Raw genomic sequence first — 21850 nt, 5'->3', positions numbered from 1 at the left:
GGCGAGCCGTGTCGCCTCGCATCGCCTCGCTGTGTGAACCGGCCCTTACAGAAGTCATTTCAAAGTCCCGCTGTAGTTCTAAATCGGCTTTTTATCAGCACAAATCGGTTATTTAAAAAACGGCAAATATCGGCCGGCCGATATATCGGTCGACCTCTAGTAAACAGTTCAATCTCTGTATTTGTGGACGATACTAAGCTAAGCAGGGCAATAACTTTTCCGCAGGATGTGGAAACCTTGCAAAAAGATCTGAACAAATGAAAGGGGTGGGCAACTACATGGCAAATGAGGTTCAATGAAGAAAAATGTAAAATAATGCATTTGGGTGGCAAAAATAGGAATGCAATCTATACATTAGGGGAGAACCTCTGAGGAAATCTAGGATGGAAAAGGACCTAGTAGATGGCATGCAAGCTGCTACTAACAAAGCAAACAGAATATTGGCATTTAAAAGAGGATCAACTCCAGAGATAAAACAATAATTCTCCCGCTCTACAAGACTCTGGTCCGGTTGCACCTGGAATATTCTGTCCAGTTCTGGGCACCAGTCCTCAGGATGTACTGGAAATTGAGCGAGTACAAAGAAGGGCAACAAAGCTGATAAAGGGTCTGGAGGATATTAGTTATGAGGAAAGGTTGCGAGCACTGAACTTATTCTCTCTGGAGAAGAGATGCTTGAGAGGGGGATATGATTTCAATATACAAATACCATACTGGTGACCCCACAATAGGGATTAAACTTTTTCGCAAAATGGAGTTTAACAAGGCTCGTGGCCACTCATTAAAATTAGAAGAAAAGAGGTTTAACCTTAAACTATGTAGAGGGTTCTTTACTGTAAGAGCGGCAAGGATGTGGAATTCCCTTCGGTCCAGTGGTCTCAGCGAGGAGCATTGATAATTTCAAGAAACTATTAGATAAGCACCTGAATGACCACAACATACAGTGATATACAATGTAATTCTGACATATAATCACACACACAGGTTGGACTTGTGTCTTTTTTCAACCTCACCAACTATATAAGGTCATTTTGAAATTAATGGCAGCAACACGTTTCAAAAAATTTGGGATAGCCATGTTTACCACTGTGTGGCACCCCCTCTTCTTTTAATAGTCTATAAATAACTGAGGGGACCAGTTGCTGGTGTTTTGAGAGAGGAATGTTGTCCAATTCTTGCCTAATATAGGATTCTAACTGCTCAACAGTGCTGGGTCTTGTTTGTTGTATTTTTTGTTTTAAGGTGCGCAAAAAATCTACAGCTAGTGAAAGGTCTGGACAGCAGGCCAGTTAAGCACCTGAATTCTTCTACTAAGAAGCCATGTTGTTGTCGTAGATTCATTATGCAGTTTAGCATTGTCCTGCTGAAATATGAAAGACCTTCCCTGAAAAAGATGTCATCTGGATGGGAACATATGCTGCTCTAAAACCTGGACATATCTTTCAGCATTGAGGTGCCTTTCCAGATGTGCAAGCTTGCCCATTCCATATGCACTCAAAGATGCAAGCTTTTGAACTAGGCCTTGTTAACAAGCCTGAAGGTCCCTCCAGCGTTAATCCAAAGGATGTGGTGCAGATGGTTGCCAAAATTTTCAAATTTCGATTTGTTTAACCACAGAAATGGTTTCCACTTTGCAACAGACCATTATAAATGAGCTTTGTCCCAGAGAAGACAGTGGCGTTTCTGGATCATGTTCAGATGACTCTTCTATACGTGATAGAGCTTCACCTTTCATTTATGGATGGCACAGAAAACTGTTTTAGACAGTGTTTTTTGGAAGTAGCCCATGCAGTGATGTCCATCACAGAATCATGCCTGTATTTAATGCAGTGCCGTCTGTGGGCCTGAAGTGTGCAAGTGTCCAATATTGCATTTCAGCCTTGTCCCTTGCACGTATATTTTGACAATATTACATACTGCAGATGATTGATATATTTAAAGTCTTTGCAATTTTACATTTAAAAACATTATTCTTAGACAATCTGGCTCTCTAAGATGCACTTTTTATTCCCAGTCATGTTGACTTGTTGCCAATTAACCTAATTAATTGCAAAATGATCTTCCAGCTTTTTCCTGTTAGTACCACTTGATTTGCCAGCTTTTTGTCGTCCTGTCCCAGCCTTTTTGAGATGTGTTGCTGCCATCAATTTCAGTATTGACCTTTATTTTATTCCTAGAATTGTACATTTTCACAGTTTAAAACTTTTGATATGATTATGTTTCCTATTTTCTATTGTGAATAAAATATGGGTTTAACCCTTTCCCGCCGAGCGTACGCAGATCTGCGTACTCGGCTTCCGGGGGGTATACCGGGATGATGCCCACACCTGCAGGCATCATCCCGGTACCGTTTTTTACAGCGGGCGATTGGCTTTCCAGCCATAACAACCGATGCGGCTAAAAGCCGCTCGGCTGTTATGCCGGAGGAGCGGGAGGGGACATCCCCCCCCTCCCGCCGCCTCTCGCCGCTGTTACCGGTGCTCCCGCTCGATCGGGAGCACCGATTAGTGATCCGTCGGCTCTGGCTGCTGGGGAGGAACTGGAACAAAGCCGTAATCGGCTTCGTTCCAGTCTCCTCATCGTAAACACTGAAGCGATGTCATGACGTCACTTCCCGTTTACTCGGCTGCCAATGGCGCCGGTTTTAAAAAAATATCCGGTATTCAGAATCGCCGTTTTCGGCGATCTGAATACATTGAAGTGTAAAGGAGGGGTGGGGGGTCTTTTAGACCCCCGATCCCTCCATAAAGAGTACCTGTCACCACCTATTACTGTCACAAGGGATGTTTACATTCCTTGTGACAGCAATAAAAGTGATCAAATTTTTTTTTTTTTTTTAAAAAACAATCTAGTTTTTTTAAAATAAATAAAATAAATTAAAAAATAAAAAAAAAATTTTCAAAGCGCCCGCCGTCCCCGCGAGCTCGCGAAGCAAAGAAAACGCATACAGAAGTCGCGCCCGCGTATGTAAACGGTGTTCAAATCACACATGTGAGGTATCGCCGCGATCGTCAGAGCGAGAGCAATAATTCTAGCAGTAGACCTCCTCTGTAACGCTAACCTGGTAACCGTAAAAAAATTTTAAAGCGTCGCCTATTGAGATTTTTAGGTACCGTACTTTGTCGTCAATCTACAAGTGCGCGCAATTATAAAGTGTGACATGTTTGGTATCTATTTACTCGGCGTAACATTATCTTTCACATTACGCAAAAAAATTGGGCTAATTTTACTGTTTTGTTTTTTCCCCAATCGTCTTTCAGGACAGCCACCTTTGAGAGACACTGGCTCCTCCCCTCTTAGGAAACACCGCCTTCATTTTCATGATTTAAGCCTCCTCCTCCCTTCGTTCCTCAGTTATGGTGTTTCCTCCGGTGGGGAGACATCGCTAAGGAACCTTAGCTGAATTCGGTTGGTGAGACTGAAGCTATCCGAGCGGAGCCCCGGCCCCACTCGGTTACCCGACCGTCTATCGGTCGGCCCTTGACAGTCGGATCAGCGGGGAGCTGAAGCGTTCGTACTGTCTATACACCCTAAACTTCGCTTGGGGAAAGCAGGAAGTTTTACAGGGTCGTCCGTCCGTTCACCCGCGGGTGTTTTAACGGAACAGGCAGTCCGGTCGGCTGGGGAAGCTGAACTTTTGACTGACCTTTTTCTATATACGCACTCCAATCTTCGCTTGGGGAAAGCAGGAAGTTTTTGGGGAGGTTCATCCCTGCGTTTCGCCCAGTGGGGCGCTGCAACGAGGACGTCCAAGGCCCCCCTGTGTATCCAGTCGGCTGGGAGCCAGAGGCCGGACCGGTTGGCGGGCGACGTCAATTCCGGTGGGGGCGGACCTCTTCGTTGGATCCGCGTCTTCCGGTTCCGGACGCGGCACGTGGAGGGGAACCTAGCGTTCGGCTGGTGCAGCCTCTCTTTCTACAGTTGCACAGGTAGCTGTTGGAGGCACGTTCGTACCACTCTTCCTCAACAGGAGAATGTCCAAAGCAGTGGCTTCGGGAGCTCCAGGAGTAACGGCACCAGCCACTCAAAGGTAAAAGCCCTGGCGAGGGGTTCCCTTACCTTACAACCAGTAGCTCCACTGGTGTTTTTTCCCCCTAGGTGGTCGGGGGGAAGGGCAGTGCGTCTGGGATCCAGATGGAAATTGATCCTAGGGGAGGGCACTCCCGGTGGTCCTCTTAAGTAGTGCTGGTGTTTCTTTTTTTTTTAGGATTTTATGCTGCTCTTTTATCTCTAGGTCTCTGAAGGACATGAGCAAGTCTCCCCTTGGTTCTAGGAGGGAGCGTCCTTCATATAGAGCCTCTTTGGGGAATCCCTGGTTCAAAGGCACTTGGTAAAGAGTGTATTGAAGCACCGGATAGCTCAGTCAGACCTTTAACCTAAGGTTCCAGTGGCCTCAGAGGGTTCAGGTCCCTGTTTGAGCGCCATCAGGAAACAGGCAGCAGAACACGGTGCATATCTGGCGGCTTCTGGGAAGGTTCCAGTGGCCTCAGCTCCAGAGCACTCTTTCACCAGCACAGCAGAGTGTTCCACCTAACCCGATGGATGTTCCTCCTGCAGGTTAAGGGAGAGTCTAGAGGGTTCCAGAGAGGAAGTTGAGGAAGAAGTTGACAGTGCCGTCTCAGACTCCCAAGGGAATCTGATAAAGGTGAGGGCTTGGGTGGGGAACCCAAAAGAACCCCTCGATATAAACTTCCCCCTGGATGAAGTGGATAAGCTCTTGAGAGCTATTCATACCACTTTAGGAAGAAGGCATTGTCACCCCACGATCAGATGTACTAGGACCTGGGGGAAGCGGGTGTTCCCGGTTCATGCTGTCTTGATCGATGCCATCAGGAATGGCGGGGTCCCGAAGGAAAACCTTTCTTTTCTGGTGCATTAAAGCAAAGGTTTTTTCTTGGGCGGAAGAGGAAGCTCTTGTCTGGAATAGAATCTCCCAGGTTAGAGACTACCTTTCTTCAGACGTCCAGGCATACTGACCTGTCCTCAGGGACATGGGAATGCTTTCAGACCCTATGTTTGAAATGATGGACTCACTTCTGAAGGATGCATGGGCTTTTTCTCTTAAGAAAATATCTAAGCCTGCCATAGCGGCCACAGTGGTGGCTCATAATATGAAGTGTCGGCTTAGCCAGATTAATGCATGAAGCAATGACGGCAGAGGAGACTTTCTATCCTCCTTTCCCATGCTGCTTAAGGTGTTGGCATACGCTGCTTCGATTCAATCCAGGCGAATGTATGCAAGATCTTCGGCTCTGACCAACTCAGCCTGGAGGGCCTCAAGGCTGAAGACATGGCAGGGGGACAAGGCGTCCAAAGCAAAGCTCTGGAATCCTTTTTACAGGAGGCTGCTGTTACTGCTACTGTTTACTGCAGTTTGGGCCAGGTCTTGAAGCAGGGCTAGATCGCACGGCTGATAAGAAAAAGGCCTTTCCCCTTAAGAAGAAATATGGGGAGCAGTAAAAAAGAGGCCTTCCTCCCCCAGTGGGAGATGATCACCTCCAATCAGTTTGTGTTGGGGATCATCGTAAGAGGTTACCGTTTGGAGTTTTCAGAACTCTCCTCTTTTGAGACTCCTTGTCACTGAGCTGCCAAAATGTGCCCTTCTTTCCTCTTCAGGAGTTAGAGGAACAGGAAGTGGTAATACAGGTCCCAGCAGGATATATAGAAAGGGCTCCTATTCTCACATTTTTGTGGTTCACAAGCCTTTGGGGAAAAAAGTTCAGGCTCATCCTGAACCTGAAATGTCTGTGTGTCTTAGTCACCTACAGATGGCTTTCGTTGGTTTTGGTCACTGGGTGAGGGCACCTCTTCCACCAAAACTGTTTCAGGGCATGGATAGTATGGATGCATACCTGCATATTCCCATTGCAGAGAACCACCAGCGTTTCCTTAGGCTGGCAGTGATAACTTCTGTAGGGGTGCTACACATTCAGTTCAAAGCACTTCCCTTTTTGGGCTATCCCTTTCCTCCTCCTATCTTCACCAAAGTGATGGTAGATGTTCTGGCATTCCTGCGTCTCAGGGGAGTCTCGGTGATCGTGTGTCCTGAAGATCTTCTCCGGTTTGTACCTTCTCTGACGCAGTCGATTTGGGAGCAACAGGTAACAAAAGACCTGTTAGTGAGCCTGGGTTGGCCTCTGAACCTAGAGAGACCCAACTTAAATTCCTTACCAGGGGGTCACCTTCCTGGGGTAGGTGCTGGGCTCAACAGAACAAAAGGTCTTCCCTCCTTGGAGAAGATCCAGAAGATAGACAGAGCACTGTTGTTTCTCCAGGGCAACCGTCAAAAACTCAGTTAGGCAGGTTGAGTTTACTGACAGCCACGCTCCTAGCAGTTCAGTGGACGGGGTCATGTTACCGTCCTCTGTAAACTATTCATCTTGAAGCTTTGGGACCACAGTCAGGGGTCTTGGGACTCTTTGGTTCCAACTCAGGTAAAGAGGTCCCTTTGGGAAAGGGAGCACCTTTGTTACAAGACCTAGAATGGAGTTTCCCAGTATCCAGGGTGGTTACGATACCGATACGAACGGCTTAGGTTGGGGTACACACCTAGACTCCTGTTTGGTACAGGAAGGAATCTAAGAGATCCTCAAATTGGAGGGAGTTGAGAACAGTAGATCTGGTTCTCAGGACCTCTCAGAGTTCTCTGGAGACTTCATGTAAGAGTCGTGGAAACAATCCCTTGGCAGTGGCTTGCGTCGACAGGACGGCGACTCCTGGAGCGGATCCTTATGGGTCCTAGCGAAGGCCATCCTCAGATGGGCCGAATATTAAAATCCTGTCTTTTCAGTGATCTGTCTTGAAGGAGAGCAAATCCTGATATTAGATTTCCTCAGAGCAACCAGGTTCTCAAGCAGGAGGTTCTTCGAATGGATCACCCAGAGTTGGGGGATTCCTTGGATAGACCTCTCTTTTTCTCAAGGGAAAACGCAAAGGAAGCCATCTCCTGTTCCATGAACAGGGGAGATGGGAGGTCGGGAGCAGACACATTAAAGCACAGAGTTAGGGTTTCTCTAAGTGCTATGCTTTCTCCCCTCCCGTTCTGATTCCTGCAGGGTCAGGGAAGTTTTCAGGTGGAGATTACTACCTATTTTCTAATCACACCTCTTGGGCCCAGGAGGCCGTGGTTCTCCATTCTGAAGGGCCTGTCAGTAGAACCCCCCCCCGGGTTTTCCCGGTCTAGGAGTGTCCCTTCTCCCAGGGTCCAGTCTGCGGTCCCCAGGTGGATTCTTGCAGCTTGGCTACTGAGAAGGAATTGCTGAAGGGCAAAGAGGTCTCAGACTGTTTAATAGCCACTCTTCTGAATTGCAGGTAAATAGAAACTCAGACCATTTTCTTGAAGGTATGGAGACGGTTCAACAGCTGATGCTCAGAGAACTCCTTCAATGTGCACAGCCTCGTAGCCGTTCTAGAGTTCCTGCAGTCAGGGGCAGATAAAGGTTTAGCCCCATAAACATTGAAGAGTCAGGTTTTCGCTTTTAGCGTATTCCTGGAAGGGCATCTAACATCAGACCTTGGTATAGTAAGGTTCCTAGAGCCTTAAGTAGGCAAAGACCAAGCCTTTGGTCGCCCCCTTCCCAGTCGGGGTCACTCATTAGTTTTACAGGTTCCCACAAAGGAACCTTTTTCAGCAATTGGAATCTGGCTGGTTATGGTTGATCACTCTCAAAACTGTGTTTTTTGTGGCGATCACTGCGGCAAGGAAAGTGAGTAAACTCGAAACCCTTTCTGTTAAGGCACTCCCTTTCCAGACCATTCAGTTTTTAAGATCATTCTGGCCTTTTTACCTAATGGTAGTCTCTAATCCTCAGAGAGTCCGAGAGATTATGCTGCCTATTTTTCGTTCAAAACCAGTGAGCGAACAGGAACACATCTTCTTGGACGTGTCCTTCATTATTTTGGTTACACAAAGCCAGTTCAGGAAGTCTGATTTACCTTTGGTGTTACTTCCAGGGGCTAGGAAGGGTTCCAAAGCCTTTAGACGTACGCTAACCAGATGATTAAGGTCAGCCATTGGGCAGACTTGCGCGGTTGGGGTATTAAAGCCTCCAGTTAGAATTAAAGCACACTCAGCCAGGACAGCGGCAACTCCGCAGACAATGTGGGCTGGTGTGTCTCCTGAACAGATCTGTAGAGCCGCAACGTGGTTCAAGTTTTCTACGTTCGTGAAGCGCTATAGATTGGATCTTCTCTCAGCCAAAGACCAAGCCCTTTGGTCACAAGGTGCTGCAAGCAGTAGGTCCCACCCTAAGACAGGGTACTCGCTTATCCTCTCAAAGGTGGCTGTCCTGAAAGACGATTGGGGAAAAATGGAATTACGTACCGGTAATGTCCTTTTCCAGGAGTCTTTCAGGACAGCACCGGTTCCCACCCAAGTTTTTTGCAGATCATCGGGAACTCATTACATGAGGCCGTCAGGTAAGACTTAAAGGTTTGTTTATTTGACGTGTTCTTGTGTCTCCCCAGTTGGCCGGAGGTACTCTGGAAGAACTGAGGAACGAAGGGAGGAGGAGGCTTAAATCATGAAAATGAAGGCGGTGTTTCCTAAGAGGGGAGGAGCCAGTGTCTCTCAAAGGTGGCTGTCCTGAAAGACTCCTGGAAAAGGACATTACCGGTACGTAATTCCATTTTTTATTATTCATGAAAGTGTCCCTTTTCCCAAAAAGTTGCGTTTAAAACACCACTGCGCAAATACCGTGTGACATAAAATATTGCAACAATCGCCGTTTTATTCTCTAGAGCCTCTGCTAAAAAAATATATATAATGTTTGGGGGTTCCAAGTAATTTTCTAGCAAAAAATATGGATTTTAACTTGTAAACACCAAATTCCAAAAATAGGCTTAGTCATGAAAGGGTTAAAGATGTGCAAATCATTGCATTACGTTTTTATGTAGATTTTGCACAGCATTCTAACTTTGTGTAATTGGGTTTTTTATTTGGTTTAGCTGGATAATCAGTACAGTGGTGGGACTTGAGTACAGAGTATGTGAATGATTGATTAACCTTTCCATATTAGTAAATGAAGGCCGATCGAGGTTCATCAGGTTAACATATTCACAACACAAGGGCTTCAGCTGCATTCACAGCTGAGCAGAGAGTGTTTGTTTTTTGTTTTTGTTTTTTTAGACTTTTTCAGGCTTTTTTGTTAAAAAATTTGAACGTTTTTGCTTGCATACATGTGTGTTTTTAGAAGCACGTTTTAAGCATTTTACATATTTACATGTTCTTGTACTTGTGTGGGCATCCTCTGGGTTCATTGGTTTACTCCCACACTCCAGAGACATGCTGGCAGTTAATACAATTATGTCTAAAATTGGTCGCATTATGTGTATGCTTGTGAGATGGGGACCTTAGATTGTAAGCTCCTTGAGGCCAATGTTGTGAATGTAGAGTATGTAAAGGATTGCATACATTTAGTGCTGTGTTTAAAAAAAAAAATAGGCCACATTTTGTGGTAATTGTCAATGTTGTAACCCCCCCCCCCCCCCAGCCTGTAAACAGTGGGAGTGCTAGTCTCCATACATCACAATGGAGACCAATTCAGACCGGTTGTTTCCATAAGCCTGGAAGCAATCTGATTCAGCCAATGGCTAGGCAGCAAGTCGAGTGAGGGCAAGATGGACCGGAGCGACCTCTGACCTCACTTCCAGTTCTCGGGCTTAAAGAATTTTTTTTAAAGTCAAAGTGTCAACAAATATTTTTTATTTTTTTTTATGCTTTTCGTTGGAACCATATTACACAGGAAATTTGCTTTAAAAACTCTGCTTCGTAATACTGTACATTACAATAACCTCTTTTTCTTGTTTGATAGGGAGCAACCCATTTTCACCACAAGAGCACACGTCTTCCAAATAGATCCCAGCACCAAGAAGAATTGGGTCCCTGCAAGCAAACAAGCAGTAACCGTTTCCTACTTCTATGACAGCACAAGAAACAGCTACCGAATTATCAGCGTTGATGGGACCAAGGTGTGTTGATGTGACCAAGGCCTTGTATTTTTTCAATATATTTCTTTCTATGTAGATACCATTCTCCTTCCCTTTTTTTTTTATTTTATTTTTTTACTACTATATTTTCATACCTCAAGGCTGATTTTTAGACATGAGTGACCTAACTGCAATAATACAATCACTTTATGCCTTATTTAGTCCAATTTACCCCTCTATAGTAATGTGTAGGAAAAGTAGGTCAGAAGCGATATCATTACATTTGCACGCATATTCCTCCTGTAGCACTGACCCCCAAAGGACCTGCTGGTTTTATTGGGCTTACCGTTACCTCCTTGTTTGCTTCTCCGTCTAGGGATTCCCGTGGTAGATGGCCCAAAGAATGTGGAAACTGACACTAAATCTTCTTTTGGGTTATTTATTTGTAACGGAGAGAGAGTCTTTCAATAATGGGTAGAGGGTCAGGAGTAAGTTCAGGTACTTAGGTTGCAAAAAATAAAATAAAGGAAATAAAGGAACTTTAGAAAAAAAAAAACATAGCACCTGCTTGTCAGGAGCCAGTGCTACACTCCTATGAAGGTATCTTGGATTTTAAAATCGAAGGAGGAAAATGTTCTCATACTGCCAGTGCTTAGAGCAGATTAGAGATATGTTTAGGATATGAAAGCCAAGATGAGAAGAGAATTTAATTAAGAACTAAATAAAGTTAGCAATGTCTTGTTGAGGTATACAAAGAATTCTAAATTAAATTCTAAATTCTGGTTACTAGGGCTTTGCTGCCATGAAAGCTGAACTAGGAAAATGAAAAGGCCTTCCTTGAAATGGGAGTTGCAAGAGTTACTTGTTTATTTTTTGTGTAGGGCAGAGGTCTCCAAACTGCGGCCCGAAGGGCGATTGTGGCCTTTTGCTTGCCTTTATCCGGCCCTTGGGGCACTATTCCTCCCACTGGTGCCAAAGACAGTTACATAGTTAGGCTGAAAAAAGACACAAAAGGGCAAAGTCTCCAAACTTGTCAATTAACGGGCCAGATTACAGTCCTGCAGAGTTTAGGGGGGCTGGACTGTGGCCATTGGGACCAGGCACAGCAGATTTACTTACCCAATCTTCTGCTTTTGCTGGCTTCTCTGCACTGCTTGACCAGTCCTCAAAGCCTTTTCTCCTCTGTACTCTGGTGGTCTAAGGTCCTCTGATGTCATCAAGACTGATGCAGACTGAATAGCCATGCATTGGACAAGAGGAGGCCAAGTGGCAGTCCTCTACTTTTCCTGTCTGCTAGGCAGAACCGAGCACTTAACTTTTACAGCACAGCCCTGCTACAAGGGAGGACTTTGTTTTTCCTAGACTTGGTCTTTAGGCCTCCTGCACAGGGGCAGAAAAAAACTCCACTTTTAGAGGATTTTTTTATGCCTCTGAACACAGCTCTTTTTTAGCAATGTGTACATTTTGCCATTTAGATTTGTATTTTAGAGCAGTGTTCCTTGGCATAAAAGAAAATGCCTCAAACCTGCAATCGGAGAGGAGCTTACTGGCATAATTGACACACATATACATGCACAAACACATATTAGACACATGTAAAAAGCATACATATGCACATACATTCATTTTTAGTAGCTAGAATACAAGAAGGCAGCCTTAAGCCTGGTAAACACTACTACTTTTTTTCATTCAACCCAGTGGGCTAACCGGGGGAAAAAAACTGACCGCTCAGGAAGGGCTGCTGTACTAACAATCCAATGTTGGTACAGCAATCTCCTCTGCTGTCCTATTGTGTTCTGACAGATTCATTAAAGTAATTTTTTCCAAAAAAATTGCATTTGAAAGACCGCTGCGCAAATACAGTGTGACATAAAATATTGCAACAACCACCATTTTATTCTCTAGTCTAGGGTGTCTACCTACTAAAAAAAAAAAATATATATATATATATATATATATATATATATATATATATATATATATATATATATATATATATATATATATATATATATATATATATATATATATATATATATATAATGTTTGGGGTTATAAGTAATTTTCTAGCAAAAAAAAAAAAACGATTTTAAATTGAAACCAACAAATGTCAGAAAAAGGTTTGTGTGCAAGTGAAAAAAGTTTAGCCACTTAAACACTAAAGTCTTTTTCATTGACAAATTGTTACAATGTTTAAACTTGCTTTCAACTGATAAATAATGTTTTGATTCTTGGCAGACTGCACAGTTTTTCTCTTCATTTCTTTTGGCTGTGGAATCAGAAGAGCAGAGAGAATTTTTTGCATCGCGATAAAGATTCTTGACGATTAATTGTGCAGCTCTACTTTCTGCTATAAAACATATCCAATAAAAAAAAAAGTAAAAATTCTAAATTCTTCATCAGTTCAGGCTAATATGTAGTCTGTTTTTTTTGGTAAAAAAAAAAATCCCAATAAGTGTGCATTGATTGGTTTGAAACTTTTATAAGGTCTACAAATATATATACTAGCAATGGTGGCGATCAGCGACTTATGATGGGTCTGTGATATTACAGCAGACAAATCGGACACTAACTGACAATTTTGACACTAATGCAGTGATCAGTGCTAAAAAATATGCACCGTCACTGTACTAATGACACTGGGTAGGAAGGAGTTAAACAGCAGGGGTGAACGAAGGGTGTGCCTAGCCTGTACTTGTGCACTGTGTGGGAAGTGCTTTTACTAGGTGAAGGCATTGATCCATGTCCTGCTTTGCAAGAACACAGGATCAATGCCTTTCCTACTGTCAGAACGGCAGATCGGTGTTCTGGCTCTCTGGCTAATGTTCAGCAGGTGCCGGCGGACATCAAGTCCTCAGTACCTGCAGATCAGCTCCAGCTGTGTATAATCACAGCAGGAGTAGGTTGCCAGCAATGCGCACTGCAGACCCTGAAGTGCAGGATCACTTACTAGGTAACACCCCAGCGCTCACGTGAAGTCACCATCTGTCTTCATACTGCATCAGGCACCTGCAAAGGGGGAAAAAAAACAGTGCCTTGTACTGGAACAACTCAAGACACCACCACCGGCACACACCGGATACCAGCATGCATGCTAAGATAGCCGGTTTCAAACTGCGCCAAGTTTGAATGATCCGAAGTGTAAAGCTATAATATACAGCAAATTGGCATTATAACCAGTACTATATATTTGCATTGTTCAACCATTCCAATCATGCACAATGGTTCCATGTTTTACATTTTTTACATTGAAGAAGGGAAAGCTTTGTCCTAAGTTTTGGGTCTATTTGCACCATTGCGCTGCGTTAAGGCATGTTATATTCGTTGGTGATTTGTGGTGCCATTCATTGTTAATTGAACCTCGCTACACTTCCAAAATTGCATGGTCTTCTGTGCATTGCATTGTAATAAAATGCAGCTCAGCCTCATTCTCCTGTACGTTGCTGAGCATTTCAACTCTTACATTTTTATTGACCTGCTTTAATGCACTGCAGCTCAATGTGTGACAGCGCATGTGTAGGAGCACACAGTGTTTTGTGAATGGGCCCTTCAGGGATATCGGAATTGGCTGCCATTCACTTTACATGCTATAATGTTCCGTATCTCCTTCCCACCAACCATAGGCATATATGCGGCCTCTCAGTGGTTGGGGCTTAATCTAAAGATAAACAGCTGTGCCGAGAGTGCGCTCCCAGCACAGTTACCAGCAGCTAATGGAAAACTCCCAATTGCTCCACGGGCAGTAATCCTTTGATGAGAGCCAGCCATCCTAACCGGATACATTCTGATGTCTTTCTAATGGGCTGAATGAATGGTACCCAGGCCTCGTAATCTGAAGAAACAAGGTTTTGCTTGTGAATGCTTCTCTGAGAGCTGGGCCCTGGAATCTAGTACTTTTTGGTAGTGAGGCCAATAACAGTTTACTGGCAGGGTCCTGTCGCAGGTCCAGGATTGTTGGTTAACCTGAGAGTTCCCCGGTTCCTGAAGGTTTCCTTTTAGGTCTCGGAGCCTACCGTGAAGGGCAAAGATGGTGTTTTTTTTTTTTTTTTTTTTTTATCTCTGATAAAACCCTGCTACGAGGATAAGGTAGGGGATATTTTCTCAGGAATTTCTCCTTCTATGTATTGTGTTGTCATGTCTATGTGTCACCACTGGGGGCTGTATTGAGCACTTGCCATCCTGACGCTGGAAACGGCAGAAGCTTTCGCTCTCCTCTCCCTCAGCCGGCTCAGACCCTCTGGTAAGAAAAAGGGGGGGTCTGACCTCTTCCTGGGTCCCCAGATTGGTGTTCTTTCTTATTTGTATGCCAGATCAGCTCCCTTGTTCTTTTATGAAAAAATAATAATTTTTTTGACCAGACCGTGGCCGCTCAGAAGAGCGGAGGACTTGGCCCCCGCCATGCTACAGGACGCTCGTGCGGGAATATCGGCTAATTTTTGAAAAGAGGGCGTGGCTAATGGCGTCAGACGCCGGCCACACATGCAGGAAGTTTTTCAAGCACTTTGAGAGAAGCTGCTGCCTGGCGGTGGAGGGACAGAGTAGAGTGGTTGCTGGTCTGGTTTTGTGGCACAGGCATTCCCTTTTGACAACATTGTACTGTATAGCTAGGACTAATAGCAGTTATTGTACTGTACTATAGCCTAGTAAGTTTTACATTCTTTTGCTGGTAGTGCCTCTGCTTTGTGCTGTAAGCTATGGGTGGCAAAGGGACCAGGAACTCCTCTAAGGGTTCTAAGGGGTTAATGATAGAAAACAAGCTAAAAACCCTTCCAAAAGAATGTCTTCCTCCCCTGAGAGGTATACGGCTAGTCACATGAGCCGTCATGGGTAGAATACATGCAGAGCTTATGTATTCTGAATGGGAACATTTCTATGAAGAAATGGGGGGTTCCAGCAATTGATGCTGCAATTATCTCAGTGAGCAGAGTCTCGCATGTCCAGTGGATAATTCACTGATGTTAAAGGATCCAGCAAATTAAGGTTGGAACTTCTTTTTAAAGACAAGATGTCTTTTTTGCAGTTGCTGCAACTGGTGTATCTCAGTCCTTTAACCATTTAACGTCTGCTCCACTATTTTGGTGGAGCACATTTTAAGTCATGCTAATTCATTGGAAAATGTGGACTTCTAAGGGTTAAGGAAAAGTTTTTTTGTTAGATACCTGAAATTCTGCCTGATCAGCAGGCCTGGCAATGGGCTGATGTATCTGATGCACTGTGTCTCACAGATGCTATGAAAGACTCTATCGTTTAAGCCTTATGGCTTATACTTGGACTAGTGCATTCTCGCAGAGTTCCGTGGCTGAAATATTGATCAGCCGAAGCACCATGTTTAAACTCTTAGCCAGTTTGTGGCCCATCCTGGGGTATGGCTATTTAGAGTGGAAAAGTACATCCAAAAGGGTAAAGCTCTCTTTACCAGTAAAAGGTGGTTCAAACATTTCTCCTTTAGTTGTGCTCCTATGCCTGGGGCATCTGCCTTTGGGCAGTCTAGACTGTCTCAATCATCAGGTCCCCAAAGGCAGCACCAGGATTTTGGGGGCAGAGAGCCTGTAAAGCAGAATAAGCCTTCTCATGAAGGAGCACCCCCACTCATTTGAGAATTGCAGGACCTTTCCCCTCACCCAAAGTCTGTCAGGAACAATGTCAGGAGCAGAGGGATTTCTTCAATTTTTTTTCACTAGGTTACGACTAGAGTTCCAGAAGCCTGGATGGCTTAGTTCGGCTTTGATCTGAGGGTTCGAGTCCCTGTTTGGGTGCTGCCTGTGGGGTCCTTGGGCTGCTGGTGTGCGGCAGTCTTTCCATCTCCTCAGAGAATGTTCCTAAGGATCCAGAAAAGCAAGTCTCTCTTTCTGGCTCTGGATCAGCTGTTATCCCAGTTGGTGATATCAGAGGTTCCCTTAGTGGAGCAGGGGGTTTTGGCTCAAACCTTTTTAAAGTTCCAGAACTAAACAAAGAGATGAGACCCATTCTAGATCTTGAAGATCTGAATCGGCACTTAAACATCTGATCCTTTCATAATTCGATTGGCTGTTTCCATCCTGCAAGGAGGGAAGTTGCATATCTCCCATGTGCTAAAGTTTCCCGCTTACCAGAAATTTCTGCGGTTTCATCGTTTCATAGTTAGTATAGTTGAATAAAGACACCAGTCCATCCAGTTCAACCTGAGTGAGTGTCTACCCTATCCCTTTACATTGCACACTCACATTGGTGCCTACCCTCAAGGAGCCCACAATCTAGTGGAAATTTTGGACAGAAGCCAATTAACCTACCTGCATGTCTTTGGAGTGTGGGAGGAAACCGGAGTACCCGGAGGAAACCCACGCAGGCACAGGGAGAACATGCAAACTCCAGGCAGGTAGTGTCGTGGTTGGGATTTGAACCAGCGACCCTTTTTACTGCTAGGTGAGAGTGCTAACCACTACACCACTGTGCCGCCCAAAGTGTTTGAAATTATAAAATTATTTTTTCATTTGTGGCCCTGCCATTCGGCTTAGCCACAGCACCACAAGTGTTCTGAAAGATTCTGCCACCTCCTTTAGCCAGGTTAAGGGCTCAAGGCATAGCAGTCCTAGCCTATTAGAAGATATACTTTTTAATAGATCATTCAGTCTCAGGTCTAAAACCAGAGTCTGATCTCAGCCGTAAATATTTGAAACCTCAAGGTTGGATTCTCAACCTAGGAAGATTCTCCTTAAAACCATCAAGGAGCTTACGGTACTTGGGGGGGCTGGTTATAGATACCATACCGAAGAAGGTATTCTTACCCCAGACAAGAATCGGTTCCATTGTAGGATTAATTCAACTTATCAAAATGAAGGAAAATTCCTTCATTCGGCTGTGCAGGAGATTTTTAGGGGAAATCTTGGCCTCCTTCAAGGCCGTCCCTTACGTGCAGTTTTACTCAAAGACTGCTTCAGGAAACCATCCTGTCATTCTGGAATAAAGAAGATTCAGGCCTTGTTTGTTTCCAATACGCTTGGCTCCCAACATAGGTCAGAGCCTAAATTGGTGGCTTTTATCCAGTAAAAGGTAAAATCTTTATCCTGGAAGGTGTTAACAGCCTTCTAGGCTGGGGAGTAGCCCTGGAAGAAGATTCTGTCCAAGGGAGATGGTCCAGGTTAGAGGACCTTGCCTAGCAACTTTTTTGGAAGTTTCATGCAGTATATCTGGCCATAGAATCTTGGTGGTCAGACTACAGGACTGTCCTGACAGGATTCAGTCTGACGAGGCCACGGCGGGGGCTTACATCGGTCACCAGGGAGGCATGAGAAGTCATACAGCCCAAAAAGAGGTGAATAATGTTCTAGCTTTGGCGGAACACAACACTCGCCTATCGGCAATTCAAATTTTTCAGGCATACTACTTGAGACGCCAACAATTATTTCTGGGAGAATGATCTCTTCATTCCGACGTCTTCCTTGCGATATGTCAGAAGATGGGATATTCCAAACAGGGACCTATTCGCATCCAGATTCATTAACGGAGTCGACAACTTTATGTCGAGAACAAGGGGTCTGCTATCAGGCAGACGCATTCGTTTTCCCATGGGATCGGTTTTTCACTGATCTATGCATTTACTTCAGTTCTGCTACTTCCGCACCTTCTCCGCAGGATTAAGCAGGAACAAAAGGAGGTGATTCTGGTGTCCCCAGCGGGTTCCAGAAGAATTACTGAGATCGTAAAGATGGCAGTAGGAGTCCTTCAGACTCTGTCATTATACCCAGACCTTCTTGCACAAGCCAGATCCCGGCCTTGTCATTGTTTTTTTCCTATGGCCTTTTGCTTCCCACTCTTGATGCATAACTTATTCAGGGAATAACACGGTTTATTCCCCCTATCAAGGCACCTCAAAATCCTTGGGATTTAAAGTTGTTCTTATTGGCTTTGCTGAATCGGCCATTCGAACCTTTTACGAGAAATTTCCTTTGGTTCTTTTGACAAGAAAGATGATCTTTTCTGGTTGCCATTTCTTCTGCTTGAAGAGTATCGGAACTAGCGGCTCTGTCTTGTAAGAGCCATATTTCATCATGTTTAAGGATGAGGTGGTTTTATGTCCTCGTCCTGAATTCCTACCAAAAGTGGTAACAGGTTTTCTTTTAAACCAAGATATTATTCTTCCTCCTTTCTCCCCAGAGCCTTAATCTGGGGAAGAGAAAGCACTACATTCTTTTGATGTAGTAAGAGCGATCAGAGTCTATTTAAAGGCGACCGCTCAGGTTTGCAAAACACAGGTTTTGTTTGTACTGCCAGAGGGTCCAAGATGTTGGCAAGCAGCGTCAAGATTCACTATTTTCCAAATGGATTTGTCAAAGTGATTGTTACGCTTCAGCTTAAAGAAGAAGTTTCTTCCTTCTCATATTAAGAGCACACACTCATCCAGGGCGATTAGTGCCTCTTGGGTGGTGCATCATCAGGCCTCTATGGCTCAGATCTGTTAGGCCGCGACTTGGTCTTAGGTTCATATGTTTATCCGATTTTATTAAATCAATATTAAAGGTCATGAGGATATTGCCTTTGGGCACAGTATATACTGCAGGCTGCAGCACGAGTCCTCTGGCCTCCTGTTTTTGTTCTGTCTCTCCCCCACCCCCCCCCTTTCAATTGCCATTGCTATGGGACATCCCATATAGTTATTACTATGGCTCTGTGTCCCCTGATGTAAGAAAATAAAATAGGATTTTTAAAACCTGCTTACCTGTAAAATCCTTTTCTTTGATGTACATCAGGGGACACAGAGGTCCCTCCCTTCTCCTTATACACTTGTATTGCTTGGCTACAAAACTGAGGACTCCCAGCAATGGGAGGGGTTATATGGGGGAAGTACACGCCTTAAGGGGCGTGCCATTGTCCAGCACCTGATGGTCCAATATAACCCATATAGTTATTACTATGGCTCTGTGTCCCCCTCATGTACATAAAAGAAAAGGATTTTACAGGTAAGCTGTTTTAAAAATCCTATTTTCCAGTTTTGCAGCCAAATTGGGATATCGCCTACTTTTATATTTGCATGTCCTCATTCACATAGCATAAATTAATAACAAAAATTGAAGCTTACCTTTTTTTACATACTATTCTGGGCCTTCCAGCATGAAAAAACAAATATTATAAGTAGGGATGCACCGAATGGGTTTTTTGGTGCCGAAACCGATACCGAAAATGAAAAATACACTAGGCCGAAAACCGATACCGAAACAGCACCGATACCGAAAATGACTGTTTTTAAAAAAATATTTTTATACAGGAGGTGGTCAGAGACTGGGGACATGGTACAGGAGGTGGTCAGAGACTGGCTGCACGGTACAGGAGGTGGTCAGAGACTGGCTGCACGGTACAGGAGGTGGTCAGAGACTGGCTGCACGGTGCAGGAGGTGGTCAGAGACTGGCTGCACGGTGCAGGAGGTGGTCAGAGACTGGCTGCACGGTGCAGGAGGTGGTCAGAGACTGGCTGCACGGTGCAGGAGGTGGTCAGAGACTGGCTGCACGGTGCAGGAGGTGGTCAGAGACTGGCTGCACGGTGCAGGAGGTGGTCAGAGACTGGCTGCACGGTGCAGGAGGTGGTCAGAGACTGGCTGCACGGTGCAGGAGGTGGTCAGAGACTGGCTGCACGGTGCAGGAGGTGGTCAGAGACAGAGGACGTGGTACAGGAGGCATCCCCCATTGCAGCCAGTGTGTCCCATTTTGCAGCCAGTGTGTCCCATTTTGCAGCCAGCCTGTGCAGGGAAGAGAGCCGCTTCCGCCGCCTGTTTGATCACAGCGCCGGGAACATCACAGCTTTCATTTCAATAGCTGTGTGTTCCCGGCCGCGCGCCGTCACACGCAGCCCCTCCCTCTTGTCCGGGCACTTTGATTGCACTCCAATCCTGCGGATGATCTGTCTATCTAAGTGCCCGGACAAGGGGGAGGGGCTGCGTGTGACGGCGCGCGCCCGGTAACACACAGCTATTGAAATGAAAGCTGTGATGTTCCCAGCGCTGTGATCAAACAGGCGGCGGAGGCGGCTCTCCTGCGCTATGCACCCCCCATGATGGGCATCACCAGGGGCGGGGGCGGAGCCCTGCCCCCACCCAGGCCACGCCCCATTTTCGGCTCCATTATCGGCCGTTTTTCTCTTTCGGCAAATTGCCGAAAAGGGCATTTTCGGCCGATATGTTTCGCGGCCGAAATTTCGGTGCATCACTAATTCTAAGGTTCTCATTGTTAATGAGGGTGTTGCCATAATTCTCCATGTACTGTGCATACAGGTCTTCATTATCCTTCTAATTTGTGACTAGACTTAAATGTTGACAAATGCTATATAAAAGTGTAGCGCTTCTCAAAAATTTTAGACACCAAACATAATTATGCCTTCCTTATAAGTGCAAAATTATACAAATGTGTTCAGTGAGAAAATTCCACTATGAAGTGGTGCACATAACACGTAAATATTAATTACTATGTAAACCTGTATTTGTGACTCAAAAATGAGAGAAAAGACTTTTCCAAAAAATCCAGGAGACGAAAAAAAAAAAAGAAGAAAAAAAGGGGAAAACAGAGTCCCAATAAAACAGTACAGAGTCCTTTGTGTATAGTATCCTTCTATAATCCACCAGTGTGCAGGAAATATGTTACACCTCCTTTCTGAAAAACTTGTGCAATAACCACGTGAAGATTCCCGTCACCAGGCGAATTGAACGCTTACCAGAATTATTGGATCCTCACAAATTTTACATTTTGGGGATCATACAGACTTTTGCAACCATATGCAGATTCTCACAGCAACCAGTTATCCAGGGGGGCCTCGAGTGTAAACAATCCCTTCATATGTTGAGAGGTATTTTAACTCCAGCCAGATATATCCATAGGCATGTTTAAATACATACGAAGAGAAAACAGGGACCAAAAATAGTTTAATTCCGTTTTTATAGAAAAATAAAAGATAAAAGTACAAAACTCACATGTGTACAGTAGTTTAAGCGCTTAGCAAGATAAAACACGATTGCAGTAGAGTATCGACGCGTTGCAAAAGTCTGTATGATCCCCCAAATGTAAATTTGTGAGGATCCAATAATTCTGGTAAGCGTTCAATTCGCCTGGTGACGGGAATCTTCACGTGGTTATTGCACAAGTTTTTCAGAAAGGAGGTGTAACATATTTCCTGCACACTGGTGGATTATAGAAGGATACTATACACAAAGGACTCTGTACTGTTTTATTGAGACTCTGTTTTCCCCTTGTTTTCTTCTTTTTTTTTTTTTTCGTCTCCTGGATTTTTTGGAAAAGTCTTTTCTCTCATTTTTGAGTCACAAATACATGTTTACATAGTAATTAATATTTACGTGTTATGTGCACCACTTCATAGTGGAATTTTCTCACTGAACACATTTGTATAATTTTGCACTTATAAGGAAGGCATAATTATGTTTGGTGTCTAAAATTTTTGAGAAGCGCTACACTTTTATATAGCATTTGTTTACCTTACACTCGATACCCTAGTGATGTGTTAGCAGCTCTCTTGTGTGTTTTTCTTTTTTCATTTTTCGGTAAGAATAGCGCAGTGTTTTGTTACAAAAATTTACGTTAGACTTAAATGTTGTCTATCCTAACAAACGATTAAAGGTATAGAGGCTGGGCTTGCATTGCACAATAATGAGGACAGACTTGGGACAGGCTCACCTAATATTGTTCAATAAACCTTCTAGTCAGCTATGATACCTTCTTAGAAACCTCTAAAAGGCAAGAAATGTTAAATGTTTTTAAGACATGTTGTGTGAGTGGGAGTAGCAAAACATATGGTGGGGTTTTCTCAAATTTGACTGCAAACGTGGAAATAGACTTTAATGTCATTCTGTTTTTGGTTTTAAATCCATACTATTGTTTTCTTTTACAAAAGATTTTATTAATAGCCAATCCAACATATAAGCTCAACTATTAGATGGTTGCCATG

General features: G+C 44.3%; 1 protein-coding gene across 1 annotated transcript in view; it reads left to right on the top strand.

The window, feature by feature from the left end:
• HOMER2 (homer scaffold protein 2) overlaps nucleotides 1–21850 on the top strand; it is a 315280-nt gene that overhangs the window by 69023 nt on the left and 224407 nt on the right. The window contains exon 2 of the mRNA XM_077472968.1: nucleotides 9813–9969. Coding sequence (XP_077329094.1) covers nucleotides 9813–9969 — 157 coding nt within the window. The remainder of the gene's footprint in view (nucleotides 1–9812; nucleotides 9970–21850) is intronic.

This window comes from Lithobates pipiens, unplaced genomic scaffold (genome assembly GCF_037356315.1).
Source record: "Lithobates pipiens isolate NorthernLeopardFrog02 unplaced genomic scaffold, aLitPip1_a1.2 Scaffold_8, whole genome shotgun sequence".
Lineage (NCBI taxonomy): Eukaryota > Metazoa > Chordata > Amphibia > Anura > Ranidae > Lithobates > Lithobates pipiens.
Note: the sequence above shows the minus strand (reverse complement) of the source record. Positions and strands in the feature narration are given on the sequence as shown.